Source organism: Thalia democratica, chromosome 5 (assembly GCF_965202585.1).
Source record: "Thalia democratica chromosome 5, ktThaDemo2.hap1.1, whole genome shotgun sequence".
Classification (NCBI taxonomy): domain Eukaryota; kingdom Metazoa; phylum Chordata; class Thaliacea; order Salpida; family Salpidae; genus Thalia; species Thalia democratica.
In genome coordinates, this window is record NC_139169.1 from 72,889,738 (window position 1) to 72,907,682 (window position 17,945).

Sequence of the window (17,945 nt, forward strand, 5' to 3'; positions counted from 1 at the left end):
AACAAATTCATCCAAACAACATTGTTGGCATATATAAAGAGAAATTGTCTAAATTCCAGGTCTATATCTTGTGGTCCATCATGTACAAAACAATTATTCACAAAAACCGGAAGCTTGTTCAGTATGTAGTTTGAAAAAATTGCTTATTGCATAATCCAAAAAAAAACTAATAAAATATAAGATCAGAGGTTGTGGCCTTATGCCGTTATTTTAAATGTTTCTACTTTTTAACTTATTTGAATTTGAATAAATTTAATGTGTTATTTTATTTGTTGTATTTGTTAGATTTTGTTGAAAGTGCTTCATATAATTGGCCTTTGTCCTGATACTTAAAAATACTCTTAAACACTTATATGCATATAAGTTGTTTTAGATTGTTATCATTTTTTTACCTGAGTATCTGCTCAGCAGTGGAACTTTTAATACTAAATAAACGCAACTGAACACCTGTTTTGTTCTTTGATTGTATGTTGTTATAAATAAAATTGTATTTGAGCCCTAGTGTTCTAAATAAATAAGTAATAAAAACAAATTTTAAATAAAAAGTTATGATCACTTAAACTAAAGGATTATCTACATCTTTATTTCAATCTAAATGAAGTATAATTTTTGTTTTCAATTGCCAAAAACTTATCAAAATGGATGTCTTAAGTTATTATTTAAAAAATACCTACTTTAAGTTTATTAAAAAAATACCTAAAAATAAAACTTTCAAACTCTTTGTTTGGTAAGACTTAGGTTTTGTTAGCACTTAATTTCAATTTAGTTGTTTTATTTATAGACAAACAAGTATAATTATTGAGTTTTATTGGTGTATATATTGCATAGTTTAAATTGTTAAGCTATTTTTGTTATATGCCATTTGATTTGTCAGTGCATTTTTGAAATGCTACCTTTATAATGCATGTTTTGAAAAACAAAACAAACTAAGCTTTACTCAAGGTTGCCACTAATTCACTTGGACTGCTTAAGATAACTAAAGATAATTAAAAACTCAAGCTGATTCAAGGCTAACACAGACCAAGTTAAGTTATTTTTTAATCTCAGACTAATTTTGGATTAATTTTTTTTTCTTAATATTTATTTTATAATTTATGTTATTGTTTTTATTTTTATATTCTAAAGTAATTTACCTTGATCAAGAGTTTTTGTAAAGTTTTTTGATAATATTTTATTTTTCTTCAAATATCTAGTAAACTAAGAACAACTCAGGCTAGTTTGATGTAAATCATGGTAGTTTATGATCACCTAGGCTGCAACTTTTGCCTCTATGAATAGTATCCCTGAGTATTTTATAAGATTAAGCATAAGTTATATAAAAATTCTACAAAAACTTACTTGTACTGTGAATAATTTTCAAAAAGTTAATATTTTTTATGTTTAAGTTTGAACATATACTAAGTTAAAAAAAAATTACAAGTTTAATTTTACCATGTTAGTTTTAATACTATTAATACTTTTAGTTTTACTTAAAAAAGTAACTTTAAATAAATAGTTAAGATTTTTGACAATAACAACATTTTTTTAGTTCAGACTAAGTTCTAAATTATATTAAATGAAAAAAAGTAATTTGTGTTTTTATAAACTTTCATTAAATTTTAATTTTAAATTGTTTAAAGCTAAAATTTTGTTTTACTATATTATCTGAGGTAAACGCTTCAAAAAGATTTTGAGTTTAATAATTTATCTTTTACTACTTTAAATTTACGCACTAGTTTAAAAATAACAAATTTTGAAAAATCAGTTTTATGTTAAGTGTTGTTTTGTTTAACAAATAAGATAATATAAAAATGGGAGTACCAGCGTTTTTCAGATGGCTCAGCAGAAAGTACACTTCGATTGTAATTGAGTGCAATGAAAATAAAGTTAGTTGTTTTTAAATTTATAGTAAATATATTTTAGTTTATTATATTTAAATTAAGCTAATTGTCATAAGTTCACTTTTTTTGTTCTTGAATATAATAGATAAAAGTTGAAGTTTATAAAGAATAAGCAATTACTTGTAGTTATTAATTTTCTCTTACTATTGTTTATATCTATATTCCAATTTTACTTATTGTCACTTATAAATTTTGAAGAGTTTTTTCAGACAAACTAAGTTAGTTGTTTAATTGTTTATTAAAACTCATGTTTTAATTAGAAGTTGTCTCAAAAACATAGTGTTTTTCTAGATTGAAAAAAAAAATAATGTTTTAAAATTATTATTTAAGCTCTTTATTTAGTTTGCAGTCTACTTAATTACTTCTTGCTGATTTTAATAAAATAAGTTGCTTAAACAATACTATAAACACTTATATAAATAAAAATCAATATTGATTTTGATTTTGTAAACTGTATCAATGTGTTTTCTTAAAAGTTATAGTTATGAGTTTTGTAATGTATTATAAAACATTATTAAAAAACATACACAAAACAATGATTAACTGTATGAAATGTTTCACAAGTATTATAATAAAAACAAAATAGTTTTGATATTAAAAATGGCTAGTTTAACTAGAAAAAACAAATAAGTTTATGTTTAACTTTTTATCACAAAAATATTTTTTTATATAATAATGCAGTGTTGCCACAAAACCTGGAATTCTGGAAAAACATGGAATTTTAAATAACTTTTACATGATTAATAGTAAAATTTTGATTTCACACAAAAAATCTATCATATAAATAAAAATTGCCTGTCATCATCAAATATAAAAAAAAACTATTCAACATAATTTTTTACTAAAAACTTATATTTAAAATAAAAATACACCAAAAACGTGTACTTTTAAAAACCTGGTAGAAAATTCTCAAAAACCGGTGGCAATGTAAATTTTTTATTAAAGTAAAATAGAGTTGATTGTACAATAATTTTAAGATTTTTTTTATTATTTCTTCTGAGCTCATCAAAAATAAAACCTTCTAAAACATGTGCACAATTTAATTTTTACTGTATATAGTTTTTATAGGCAGCTTAAAGTAATAATTTAGTTAAAACTGAATTAAAACAATAAAAATTCTTATATACAATAAAAAAAAAAGAAGAAAATTTCTACATATTTACAAAAGATTTTAAAAGCCTAAATCAGTTACTTGAAATAAATTTTTAAGTAAACAAAGTTAAAAACACTTGAAATTTCTAAAGCATTAAACAACAATACAAGTTTAAAAAAATCTAAAACTAAAAGTAAAAAATAAAATAAATAGTTTATAATAATATTTGATGTATATTATAAGAATTAAATAATAGAGCACTAAAAATAAGTATTTCCTTAATATATAAACAGATACTTATAATTTTTGCTAAAAAGCATTGTACAATAAAATACATTAAATTAGAAACAAAAGTTGATAAATTACTTAAGAGTACTTTTCACAAACATAAGTTGCATCAATTTGTAAAAATCGTATAGCAATAATGTAATACTATAAATTGATTTCAAAATATGAAGTAAACATTGTTTAAATAAATTTACAACAGCAGCTAAGTTAAAGATTTTATGAAATAAATTTTTGGTGGAGTAATGCATTAAAATACATGCAGTAAGTCTTAAAAAACAGAAAAGTAAGACACTTGAAGTAAATTTTCAAAAGCCTTTAATTTGTAAAATAATAATTTAAATGATTACTCTTTTTCCATTACAAGTCATAAACACTAACTACATAATAGTATAACACTATTAAATATTATACAGCCACAAGTAGTGAACGGAGTCAAGATTCCAGTGGACACATCAAAACCGAATCCGAACGACATAGAGTTTGACAATTTGTACCTTGACATGAACGGCATAATCCATCCGTGTTCCCATCCTGAAGACAGGTTAAAAAATATTATTTTAAAAATTGTTTATTGTTGATGTTTTAATTTTATCTCTATTGCAATTAATATCTTAACAAAAATATATCTTGAAGACAGGTTAATGTTTAAAACTAAATATACTTAAGAAACAGTTGTTTGTTCTTTATTGACTTCCATAAAATTACAAGAAAAAAAGAATATTATAAAAATAATATAATTAGTTAAAATTGTGTATTGTTTGTCTTTATTGATGTAAATAAGTAAAATCAAACGTACTTAAATAAAAATTATTAGTGTTTACTATTGTTTGCAACTAAAATCATCAACATTCAAAAAAACACAAATATATATTTGTTGATTTCTTCATTATGCTAACATATATTCACTAAATTGTTCTGATATCTCAATGATAAAAGTTTGTGTTTTACAACTATTTTAATTTAACTTCATTTATATACGCCTGACTAATTATAATTGTTATTTCTCTAAACATTGTTACTAATTTTGGCTTTAATGCAAAGTAATAAAAGTATTCAATTAGATTAAATATAAGGGGTAAATGTATTTAGCCAATTTAATAATTTGAGTTTTAAGTAACTTTAAAAAAAAAGAATTATTGTAAAGTGCTTAAAAATAAAGTCTTGTGACTATTTGGAATTCAAGAAAGTAATTTGCAACCTTCAATTTACAAGTAATTCATTTTGAAGCAAGAGTTCTGCTTCATCACAAAATCTTTTTTAAATCTTAAGTTTTATCTTGTTAAAATAGTTCATGCTTTTTGTTTTTATTTTTCTTATCATCAATTCAAAAAATTATTTAGTTAAAAAATTATTGTTTTACTTTTTATTTTGATGAACAATTTTATTGAAATTTGTCAACTTTCTTTTCAACTGTATTTATAATTCCAACACCATAAAAAAAAAATTAAACAAATTGCTCAATTGATGTTTTAGACCTTTAACCTTAGTTTTTGTAACACACAGAAAAAATAATGATTAAATTTAGCATTTTTAAAGTTACCGTATAATTGTTTTTTAAAGAAATCAGTTCAAATTGATTTACGGGTTTGCTCTTAAGAACAAAGTAGTGATTACTTATAAAAATTAGTGATAAGAGTCAATCAACTAGTGAAAAGATTCAATCAATAAATTTTAACATGAAATTGTCTAACTCACAGTTCATTTAATCACTAGATATGGTGTTTTTAACGTTGTCATTTAAGATTTTTCCCAAAATCAATAAATATTTCGATTTACTTTTTACAGACCTGCTCCTAAGAATGAAAAAGAGATCATGATAGCGATATACGAGGCCATAGACAGAATATTCGGAATCGTCAGGCCAAGAAGGCTGCTTTACATGGCAATTGACGGAGTGGTGAGTTTGAGTTAAATAAAAATGATAATGATACTTACATAACCTAATAATACAACACAATAGTTTTCTGTTTTTTAGTATATGTTGTAGGTCTTTTTTGAAATTGATATAAATTTTTAATATTTAGTCTTTAAAAATGCGATTTATTTAAGTATATGTTGTGGGTCTTTTTTGAAATTAATATAAATTTATATTTTTTTATTTTTAGTCTTTAAAAATGCGATTTATTTAAATATATGTTGTATGTCTTTTTTAATACTAATATAAATTTATATTTTAATATTTTCAATATTTAAAAATTTGGTTTATTAGAATACATATTGCCTGGCTTCTAACATTCTAGTAATTAGATACAAATAATTCTCACTATGATTTAACTTTTAATAATTACATGTTGAAAAGGTATGTTTTAATTTTTGTAATAAATTAGCATTTTAGTTTGTTTAAATTACAGGCCCCACGAGCAAAAATGAACCAGCAAAGATCAAGAAGATTCAGAGCTTCCAAAGAAGGAGCGTTAGTTTAAATATTAATTGTATTATGAAAATAAAAAAACTAAAAACAAGATATTAAACTTCAAGTATAAAGTTAATTTTAGATATGTTTAGTTAATTAAATATTGCAATACATTTGTTACATTTAAATAAACTTTTATTTTGATATATGTGTAAAAAAATCTAAAAACTAACAACAACTAAAAAAATACTATAAAGCATTACTATCAACTTGTTGTTATAGTTAATCTTTAATATAAAAAACTGTATTTAATTTTATTTTATTATTGTATTGTTTATTGTGCAATGTTGGATTCAGGCATCAAAACCTGAGCCACTTAAATACAATGAATAATATAAATAAAATAAAATAAAATACATTTATATCCAACAAAAAATAAAGATAAACAAAATATTAAACAAGTTTAAAATTATAAAAAACTCATTAGTAAGTTTAAACTTATTTTCTTGATATACAAGACGATAACTTAATACTTACAAACACGTTTGTACAAAATTAAAAAAAAAGTAAATTATTAGTCTGCTAGGGGGGAGAGGCGTAGGGAAATAAAATTTCTATTAAGTACAAATAAATTGTTCAAAGTTTCAATAAAAAAAAAAATACTATTCCACAGTGAAACATCAGTAATGAAAGCTGAGCTGAGAGCCGAGTTGGAGGCGAGAGGCTGCAAAGTACCTCCCATCGACCCGAACGTAGAGAAGTTCGATTCAAACTGCATCACTCCCGGAACTGAATTCATGCACAGATTGGCCAATTGTCTCAGGTGGTTAAGTCAATAGATATATTTTGTCAAAAAAAAAGTATGTTATTAATAATACATTATAAGTTAAACTGTTGCATATATTGGTCAATTGTCTCAGGTAATTAAGTTAATATAAAAAAAATCAAAAAAGAGTGTATGTTAATAAGTAGTAAATTATAAATTAAACTGTTTTATAGATTGGCTAGTTGTCTCAGAAAATTAAATTTAATGTAATAAATTACTTAAAATTAAAATAACAACTAAAAGTGGTAGATTGGCCAATCGTTTCAGGTTGATAATATATAAACATACTTAATTTCTTTAAGTTATACGTTAATAAGTAATATATTTATATAAATAAATTTGTCATGTAGACTTTTATAAAGGTTAATGATAAATATTGGCTAGTTTTCTCTGGTTAATTTAAGAATTAGTACATTTTCAATAAATCATTGTGTCACAATATTACTTTGAGTAATTTGCACAAATTTGTTGTAAAACAACTACGTTTAATTTTACAGATTCTACATACAAGACAGGCTTAGCAACGACCCCGGCTGGAAAAACATTCAGGTTTGATTTTTCAACAAACATAAATATTGAAGTTTGAACATACTTGATACATGATAATATTATCAGAAAATCTCAAAGTTTTCAGTACTGCTATGCGTTCGCTAAATATATTGAAACCTTTTCTAAACATGAGTATAAGGGCTGCTTTGTAGAACTTTTTTGAAATTATGTTCTCAATCAACCCAAACAGGTGATCTTGTCAGACGCGAACGTTCCTGGCGAGGGTGAGCACAAAATAATGGACTACATCAGAAAACAGAGGGGAAAACCCGATCACGATCCCAACACTCATCACTGCATTTGCGGTGCCGACGCCGATCTCATCATGCTTGGTGGGTAGAATTGAAAAATTGAATTTAATTAATAAATAAAGCCAATATTGTAATGCTTGGTGAGATAGTGAGTAACAAAAAAATTAATACAATATATATCTATACAAATACCCAACATTTATCTGTAGTGCCGACGCTGGTAACATACTGCTTAGTTTTTTTTTAAATAAATTAAAAAGAAAATAAAGTAAAATAATATAAAATTAATAAATCATACACTCGTTAATAACGCAGGACTCGCCACGCACGAGCCCAACTTCACCATCATCCGCGAAGAGTTCAAACCGAACGCTCCACGCCCATGTTCGCTGTGCGGGCAGGTGGGACTGGCGTGCGGCCAGGACATGAAGGAGTGCAACGGGCTGCCCCACGACCACGACCCCAATAAGAAAGAGTATGCTGCGGAGACCAGTTACATCTTCATAAGGATATCCACCATAAGAGAGGTTTTTTTGAAAGTTGTAGTATGTTTAAGCCAGGTTTCTTATAAAAAATTAATTAGAGTTTGTAAAATTCACACTTTTTGCAAAAGTTTCTTCATTAGGATATCCACTATAAGGGAAGTTCGTTGGTTTAAAATAAATAACTTGAGTTGAAAAATATAGTAACTGTTACCAATGGGAAACTTATTTAAATATATTTATAAGGATATCAACTATAAAGAAAGTATTTTGGAGTTTTGAATGTTTATTACGTATTTTTTTCATGTATACATGTAGTTATTATTTTTATGCTGTTATGACTCATTACAATTTCATAAGGATATCAACTATAAGAGAGGTTTGTTGAAAGTTGTTGTTAAAATAATATATTTAAGCTAGGTTTCTCATAAAGAAAATAATTAAAGTTTGTAATATTCACACATTTTACAAAAGTTACATTTTCATAAGGATCCACTATAAGGCAGGTTTGTTAGTTTTTAATACTTTTGGATTTTAATAAGGATTTTAATTTACTATTGTTATCTTTATTGATTTTAATTTGTAAGACCTAACCGAATAGAAGGACTTCCTTCAAAATGTTTGAGCAAATTGTTCCACCAACAGTACGCAGGGTATAGACGGAGATGCCTGGGTTTCCCTTCAAATACAAATAACTGTATAAATATATAATGTAGGATATGAATGACTAAAATATCTCCAACAGTACATCGGCTACGAAATGGAGATGTCGGGGCTGCCGTTCGAGTTAAAATAAATATGATGATATATTTTAGTAATAGATAATTACATGTAGCACAATAAGTAAAATAACTATTGTTTTTCAAACAGTACATCGGCTACGAAATGGAGATGCCGGGCCTGCCGTTCGAATACGATTTCGAGAACATAATCGACGACTGGGTGATGATGTGCTTCTTCGTTGGCAACGATTTCCTCCCCCACCTCCCCTCGCTGGCCATCAGGGAGGGAGCCATCGACAAGCTGGTTTCCATTTACAAGAACGTCGTGTACACAACAGGGGTCAGTTGGTTTTGTTTGTTGTGATATGAGTAATTTAATTTAATTTTGAGTGTTTTTGTTTTCAAACTAGATTAAAACAAGCTAGAAGTTTAAATTAATGTTAAGAATGTAGTGTACACTACTGGGGTTAGTGTTTTTTTATTTATTATAGATTAAAAGTTTTGTTTGATTTTTATATAAGTAAACATTTCTTCAAGTACAACTTAATAATAAGAAAAGTTATATGATCTTCAATTGACTATTTAAATTATTTTAAGTTAAAAAATAAGACCTAAGCGGAAGATGTCAGTAATAAAATTTTCAAAACTAGCTATATTAGGTAATGATTGTCAAAAAGCAAAACATAAAAAAATCAATGTATAATAGTTCCTAATGTTACTAAACTCAATTTTCTGACATCAACAAATTTTAAATTCACACAATCAATGTTTATTAAATAATTCCAGAATCACGTATATAATCAAATTTTACCACATTAAACGGTAAGATCAATCCAAAAAGAGTTGAATTGATAATTATAAAAACAGTAATTTTAATTTTTAAATATAATAAAACATTATTTAAAATATAATAAAATATTTATAAATTTTAAATTTTATCAGGGCTACCTCACGTCGAACGGTCAGATCAACCTGAAGCGAGTCGAGCTCATCATGACTCAGATCGGTAAAATGGAGGATGAAATTTTCAGGAAGAGAAGGGACAACGACGTCAGATTCAAGCAGAGAGAAGTTAGATATAGATATGAGGGAAAATTTTATTTGTAGAATTTCCTTTTTAATTTTAATTGAATTTCATACACATGTAGTAAATATTCTTTTGAGATAATAATGTGAGGTTTGTATTGGTAAACAGCAGAATTTTGTAAAGTAGTATAAAGTATTTTAATGAACAAAGCAGAATAACCCCCTTATCTTGATATGATTCTGTCTATTGTCCTGTTAAAAATAAATGAAAGCAAAAGTGTGATAGATAAAGTTTTTAGCAAATAAAACTTATTTTTTAAACTGAAAACTTATCAAAATAAAAATAAAAATCAACAAAAATGTTTGAAACTCTAATTAAATTAAAATAACAATAAAAGAAATAATAAAATAATTTTAAAACAAGTAAAATGTGTACAGAAATCGAAGAAGCGAAGGGAGGAGAATGAGAAGCGTCAGCACATCTTGGAGGGACAGTTCGCTCCCCAGTTGCTTCAGAGGGGAAACCCCTCAACTAATACCAGCAACACGAGTATGAGGGAAGAAGCGAGGAACATCAGGATGCAGCATCAGCAGGATCAGAAGAACAAGGTTCGAATTTTTAAGATTATTTTGTTTACAATGAGTTTTTAGTTTAATAGAGTATATAATGTATGATAATAGTATGAATTGTAAAATATAAAGTTGTAAAAGTTTTAAAAAGTGTTTTTACTACAAAATTAATCAAAAACATTATAGATTAGTTATTTATTTATAACTGATTACCTTATATTTATTTAAATTAAAATGTTATTTAATAAAGTTAACATAATTTAGTATACTTACAAGATAATATCTACATTATGCTTAGTAACTACAATAAGTGATTCTTATTGCTACTTTAAACTATTAAAAAGTTAAACAACTTAATTAATATTTGTTAACTCATGAATTTTAATTGTTTATCTAAGTACTTTTTGAATTTGTTTAATTTTTATAGAATTAAAAATTATTATGAGTTTATAACTTATTATTTTTAAGCTTCATATTTGTTATGTCGTTTGAATGTTGTAACCTTAGTTTAGTAAGTTTACCTTTTAATTTTATAACCCTAACTTTTGAAAAAAAAAACGAGAAAAAAAATTAGTTCCACCAAAAATATTGTAGTTGTTAAACTTTCAACACTCAAACATACATTTAGCGGTGTTAAAAGTTTACGATTACAATGACTTTAATTGTTTGAATCTATTAATACCAGTTGCAAGTTTGTGTCTGTACGTTGAGTTTGATTGTTACTAACTACTTATACTTGACAATTTAAAAACATGTCGGAATGTGACTAAAGTTTGCATGAGAAAAAGTATTCATGATAAAATAACAGCACAGAAAAAGAAAGCTTTACATTGTTTCATTAGCAAACTTAACAACCATATTTTTAGACCAATAAAAGGATTTAATACGTTAATAAATTACAAACTTTTAAAAGTCTTAAAAAAAGAAATATTTTTCAACTTGATAAAGTTTTTTTTTTAACTTGTTTAAAGTTTTTAGTAAAATAAGAAACATAAAGGTTCCAATTAATACTTTTAAGGAGGCTGCCAACGCTTTGATAAGTCAGCTTAGAGGCTCTAAATCAGAAGATAAAAAGACCACGAAAAGAAAGGTTAGACAGCTTGTTTGTTTGTTGTTTGTTTTTACATTATATTAACAGCTTATGTTTATAACTTAAGTTGAAATCTTCTACTGTATGTTGTGTGGACTTGAAAGTTAATTTTTGAACTTTTTGGTTTCAAAAGTTCAAGTCTTTCAGAGTAGTTTTTTGCTAACTGCTGTGTAAATGTAATGACGATGAAAGGTTTTATTAAATCTTTAAATATACAAGTCTCTTTTAAACAGGCTTAATATGTACACTTTTATATGTTGGGTTGTACAAAACTTTAGTTTTTAAGGTACAAAAGTTTTAGAGTAGCGTTTGATAGTTTATAAACAACTGTATGCATATAAAATTTTTGAAAATTTAAATTTACAAATAAAATATTATTTTTATTGATGATAAAAATTTCATTAATTTTTATTTAATTAATATTTATTTCAGGCATCCAACGAAGAAGATGATGAGCCTCATGACGAAGTCAGGTTGTGGGAAGAAGGCTGGAAAGAAAGGTAATTAAAAAATAAAATGTTTTATTGGGTATAAAACTATATTAAGTTTTAGGAAATGTTGATAACAAAAACTTTTTGTAAATTACATTCTACCAAGTCTTATCACATTTCTCATTTATGATGTATATATTATTCAACATCATAAATAAGTAAAGTAAAACCAATATTTAAAACTTACCATCAATTGAAAAGTAAATACTATATAATTAATTAGTAGTCAAGTAATATAAATACACAAATTACTTAATTTAAAAATGTTGTTCTATTTATCTGTATAATATTATGAATACAAATTTCAGGTACTTCAGATCGAAGTTCAACGTGTCGATGCAGGATTACGACTTCAGAAGGAAAGTTGTTGAAAGTTACGTTCAGGGGCTCTGCTGGGTCCTTTCCTACTACTATCAAGGTTTGATTTTATTTTACTGATAATTATATTTACTGTGATTTGTACTGTTTTGTTATTATCGAGGTTTGATTCTATTTTCAAATTTAGTTCATTTAACTATGCTGGGCATTTTCTTACTGTTGTCAGGATTTAACTTTGTTCTTTTTGATTTTGTTTTATTATTACAAATTTTAAACTTATTTTCTCTACTAACAACTTTTTAATATTTATTATTATTATTTTGTGCGTATTTATGTTTTGTGATGATAGCGTTTGCTTACGATTTTAGTTTTTTTCAGGTGAAAATAAAAAATTTTAATTCTTAAGATATTTATTTTATATAATCGATGCTTGCTAGCTATATAATAAAAGTAAAAAAAATATCATAACCACTTTATGTGCCTTTATCAAATCAAAGTTAGTTTGAGCTTTTTATACTTGATTGGCTACCAATATTAAATTGAATCTGTAAAATAACATGGGCGGAAATAACCAAGAATTTCAAGAAAAAAAATTGTGTGACTCTTCAATAAATTCAGTTTTTCTGCATGTTATCATTTTATTTTCCAGGTTGCATGTCTTGGAAATGGTACTTTCCCTTCCACTACGCGCCGTTCGCCTCGGACTTCACCGAACTCGATACCATCGACTCTTCCTTTCCCGCCAAAACGCATCCGAAGAAGCCGCTCGAGCAGCTCATGTGCGTGTTTCCCGCCGCCAGCGGACAGTTTCTCCCCACCGCGTGGAGGAACTTGATGAGTGATCCGGTTCGTTTGAGTTGTAAATTATTGAAGCGACTAAATTTAGTTATATGAAGATTTATTACAACATTTAAGATAATATTTTTTTACTCATGGATTTTTTGCTGTAAAAAGTTTAATGTTTAAATCATTAGAAGAAATTTTCAATGAAATAATCTCACACGTATTTACAAATTTTCACAGGAATGATAACAAGTACAAAAAATTTAATTAAATGCAATAAAGATTAGAGTATAAGTGTTTGTAATACTTACAACAGGAATCGAACATCATTGACTTCTATCCAGAAGATTTCAAGATTGACCTCAATGGTAAGAAATACGCTTGGCAGGGAGTTGCCTTACTGCCATTTGTGGATGAAGAACGTATGATGGAAACTTTGGAAGCCGTATATCCAACTTTGAACGAAAACGAAAGTTTGTTTTGTTGTATTAAAATTAATACATACTTCACTGTTGTCTTTTAGAGTAATTAATTTTATAGTCATCTGTTGTTCAACGATTTCTTTGATAAGTAGGTTAAATACAAGCTATTTTATCAACTTTAAAGCTTTATTGCTACTAAAATACGTTTTTGGTGCACAATTTTATTTTTGTAAAATTATTTTGCTACCACAATAATTTATATATGTTTATTTGCATATAAGTTTCTAATTCGACATACAGAAATTTGCAACTCTGCCCTAACATAAAAAAGTTTAACTTATTTTTTCTACAATTTTAGTTTAGTCAGTCTTTACATGTAAGAATTAGAATAAAACAAATTATTTACTAAAAACAACACCCCACGGGAATGAGCATCGGATATTCTAATAGTTTATATTAATGTATATAAAAAAATGTTGTTAGTTAAATTTGTTAGCTGTAGATTAAGATTTTATAAAGAGTAGATTAAGTTTTGAAAAAAAAACTAGTTATTTATTAAAAACAACAACACAGGAATGAGGAACAGCAGGGGTTGTGATTACTTGTTTGTCGGATCCAGTCACCCCCTCCACAAGATGATGAAGGACTTGTATCAAGGACCTTGTGACGTCACAAACGAAGAAAAGTACCACCAGATCGACCCTTCGCTCTGTTACGGCATGAGCGGCACTTTCGCCAGAGACGAAAAGTGCAAGCCCGGCAAAATGTTGGTTTTTGTTTGTTGGATATATGTAGAGTTCTAATTTTTGAAGTACTATACTATACAAATAAAGATGTACAAATTAAATATTTTATTTGGGTTTCGGTGACAAAAAAGTACTATACTACAAAAAGTAAGAGAAAGTCAGATGTTAGTTTAAGTTTATACTTGAGTTCGCAATGTCATTAATTAATGCTCATTTTATGGTACTTCAGGGACAAACTGCTAGTATGTTCCTAATGTTTTTTGTGTGCAATATGTAAAAAAACAAGTAATAAATGTTTCTCAACCTAACAGGCACATAATATCGCCCATTAAAGGATACCAAGACATCAACAACTGCAACGTTCTCTCCATGAAGTACGAGGATCCAAAATACCCCGAAGGACACATTTTCAAAGCTAAACTTCTACCCGGAGCAAAGTTTGTAAACTTTTCAAATTTATTGTTTTTCAGTGCTAAAATTTTAATGTAATTCATTGATAAATACCTATTTAAGCTTGATGGTAGCATTTTAATTCTTAAAATATTATTTACGATTGGTTGTATCACAAACGTATTGTTTTGTATAAACTTCTATTAGGAGCTAAATAGTTTTTCACTAAAAACTGTTTAAAAGTTTATCAAAAGATGTTTACTTTAACTGTTCCGTTTTACTTATGTGCGCTTATTTTGTTTTGAAGTTGTTATCACTATCAGTTTTCCTTAAAGTTTACAAAGTTTAAAACACCTACAATTAATGGAACTTGTTAATTAAACAATAAATTCAACAGATTTCCGGAGAGAGTTATTGAATTGATATTTTTTATTTAATGCTCCAATAAATTACAAAGTTTTTTTTTACAGGTTCCCGGAGAGAGTCATCAGCAAGGAGAACTTCGAAGCAGGCAAGAGGGGTGGCTACCGTGGGGGTTACAGGTAAAAAAAATTTATTAATAAATTAAATATGATGTAAATATAATATTTGATTTAAATAATAGTATTTATACAGTAGAAGGTTACAGGTGAACGAAAATTTTTAATAAATAAACTAAATAGGTATAAATATAATATTTGATGTAAATAATAGTATTTATACAGTAGGGGAGGTTACATCTAAAAGAAAATTTTAATATATAAACTAAATATGATGTAAATATGATATTTGAGATATGTATTTATGCAGTAGGGGAGGATACAGGTAAATATAATATCTTGTGTATAGTATGAGTATTAAATAAATTAATAATACAGGTATATAAATATCCTTTTCTTCTATAAGTTTATTAACAATTAACTAACAACAATGATAATTTCGATTAAAATGTCACAAGTTACAACCATACTTACGGCATAAGGGAAACAGATAAATAAATATTTTTCTTGCGTGTAAATTTATTAATAGCAAGAAAATAAGAATGATTTTAAGTTTCAAAACAATGTTTCATTCAAAAAAAGGAATAATCAATTAGTAATAAATTTTATTCAAATAAAATAAACATAGAATTCTAATCAAATGAGAACTTCTCATCAACTGATGATTTCTTTTTAAATCTCAAACATTGAAAGTTATACTATTCTCCTTATCAAAAGTTGAGTTTTTTAACTTTTATCTTCAAGATAAAAGTTTTAAAAGAATAATATTGTAATTTGTTTTAAATTAAACGCTTCAAAGTTCTCGACTTAAATATCTTAAGGAGATTTTTATCTACTATTTATTTTTACAGTTTATTAATAACAAAATGAAACATTGTTTTGTTAATAATAAACTGTAAAAATAAATAACAGACAAGTAACAAGAACAAATATGAGTAAAACAATACAATTAGCAACCGTTGTTATACAACAGGGGCGGTTACCGCGGTGGCAGGGGAAACTTTAGGGGGAATAACCGGGAGTGGAAACCGAGAATCGGGTTCAACCCTAACAGGAGCCAGGCATCGCTGTCACAATCCGGTCACAGGTAAAATATAAAATGAAAATATAAATTGTTTATTAAGTTTTTGCATAGTTGTAAAATAGTTTGTGAAAAAAAGTGATTAAATTATTACTGTATTCTTTTGCGGTCTAAAAATGTTTTGTTTTTGTTTACCTTGTTTGTTTTTAGACTATTTTTTTATTTTTCTTTGCATGGTTGTGTTAATACAAACAGAGAAGTTTATAGAGAACTAATATATATATATATATACAAGTTTGTTTCTTTTTTAAATTAACACTTAATTTTTTTTACAGGCACTTAAACCACCATTTGCCTTCAAACAACTACAGAGGACAAAATCAAAACAATTACCAGCAAGGTATGTTTTAACTTTAAAATATTTCAATTATTGTTGGTTTTTAACCTCAGAGCATTACAATAAAAAGGTCAGTGAATGCAAAAACAACACCTTTTTTCTATCGGTTTTGCGAAAGATATTTGTTTTTTATTTTAGCCGTAAAATTTTTAAACACAACCCATTTAAAAGCTTGTTTAAGTGACCGTAATTTTTTTACAAAAAAAAAAAAAACATGAGTTTTACATATTCACGCGATCCGTTCAATTGCTAACACCATGCCAGTGGTACCTGGTTTGTTCAAAAACCACCTTGACTTTCCGTACAGACTTCTGCAATTCAAAGTAATTACCTGTATATGAAATTTAATCTGCAGTTGGAAGGGCAGCTTCTCAATAATTATTAGCTCTTGTGCATTTCTACGTTGATACATTTATGATATCTTTAGGGAATGTTTTTTATTTCATTCTTAATATAAGTCTACAAAGTTTTATTAACATAAGCTCAACCTCTACATGTTACACTAACTTAATAGCTCCAATTCACGGTAGTTTTGTGGCTGATTGCATTTTGTTTGTAAAACTGAAAAAGTTTTCGAGTCATCTCTTAAAATTAAGGATCACTTACTTTCAAGATATGTAATCAGACCTTTATTTTTGTTGTTTCTTGCAGGATTTTTTTATTTTCCCACAGGTCGTAATCATGGTAACAACAACTACCAAGGAGGATACCAAAATAACCAGAGGGGCGGTTACCAAGGGAACCAAAGAGGTGGTTACCAGGGAAATCAGAGAGGCGGTTACCAAGGTAACCAGAGGGGTGGATACCAAAACAACCAGAGGGGCGGAGGTTACCCGTTTTACAGGGGAGGTCACCGCAACAACCAAAGTCAAGTAAGTTGAAGTTATATATTTTTTTAATAAAACTTTTATTTTCATATATTAAAGAAGTATGTTTACTTTTTCGTTATAACTCTATAAATAATATGTCTGAATCAAATTTATCCTTTTTTTACTATAAAGAAATATAACTTAGTGTTGTAGTTACGTTTTACTTTTTATTATGCTACTCATTTTAAACGACATGAATTAAAATGTTCAAAATTTTTGTTCAAAACTTCGCCCATCTTTGAGTTACAACAATGTAGCTTTGTAACAATTTATTAAGAACTAGATGTTCAATTATATTTATATTATTTGCAGGGAGGCGGAAGATGGTAATACCTACAATGTGGAAAATCATTTTGGTGGAATTTTTATTAAAACCAGCTGGAATTTTGCTGGTCACTTTTATCTTGGACATTTTCAATCAGTGAAAATTCATTTGAATGTTTGATTTATTTTTACATAGAGCGACCTCAAAATTCAAAAAGGTTTTAATCTTTATTTTTAATCTTTATGGCCTTCGAAGAATCGATTATATTTATGAAAATTAACAGAAATAATTTTAAAATCGACCAAGTTTTTTATGCTTTTCTTTGCTTTCTTAAGTTTTAACGAATTTTCGAACCCTAGGAACATATTAATATTTGTGTGTAGTAAATGAATTTACTGTACTTTTCAATAAATTTGTCGTAGCATCTTTTAAGCAATTTTGTTTATTTGCTTGTTGTAGGTAAATAAAATAAACTATTGCCTTTACAAATGTTTTTTATTTTATTTTAAATTTATTTTATTAGTACTTTATAAGAAAACTATCTTTGTAAGATTAATTTACCGCTGTGGAATTAACTCTTTTTGTAGCGCTAAAGCAAAGTTATAATTTAAAATAGAATGAAATTATTTAAAAC

The 17,945-nt window shown here is 26.7% G+C and overlaps 1 protein-coding gene across 1 annotated transcript; it reads left to right on the plus strand.

Annotated features, from left to right (window-relative positions):
- Positions 1-1,743: 1,743 nt before the first annotated feature.
- On the plus strand, positions 1,744-17,728 carry LOC145836968 (5'-3' exoribonuclease 2-like). The gene is made up of 23 exons (XM_082944736.1): positions 1,744-1,865; positions 3,675-3,802; positions 5,047-5,158; positions 5,613-5,674; positions 6,288-6,437; positions 6,938-6,989; positions 7,180-7,321; positions 7,556-7,767; positions 8,593-8,784; positions 9,387-9,515; positions 9,909-10,079; positions 11,059-11,130; positions 11,563-11,630; positions 11,930-12,039; positions 12,589-12,785; positions 13,039-13,195; positions 13,718-13,910; positions 14,202-14,327; positions 14,751-14,822; positions 15,733-15,846; positions 16,116-16,180; positions 16,850-17,049; positions 17,359-17,728. Exons 1-23 carry the CDS (start codon positions 1,791-1,793, stop codon positions 17,374-17,376), a joined length of 2,817 nt encoding a protein of 938 aa, XP_082800862.1. The 5' UTR covers positions 1,744-1,790; the 3' UTR covers positions 17,377-17,728.
- Positions 17,729-17,945: the final 217 nt, after the last annotated feature.

Bases quoted from the DNA above. Each gene is read 5' to 3' on its own strand.
- LOC145836968 (XM_082944736.1), top strand. From the start codon at position 1,791: ATGGGAGTACCAGCGTTTTTCAGATGGCTCAGCAGAAAGTACACTTCG. The intron at 5,675-6,287 runs GTTAGTTTAAAT...ACTATTCCACAG, and splicing joins AGAGCTTCCAAAGAAGGAGC to TGAAACATCAGTAATGAAAG. The intron at 13,911-14,201 runs GTTGGTTTTTGT...TCAACCTAACAG, and splicing joins AAGTGCAAGCCCGGCAAAAT to GCACATAATATCGCCCATTA.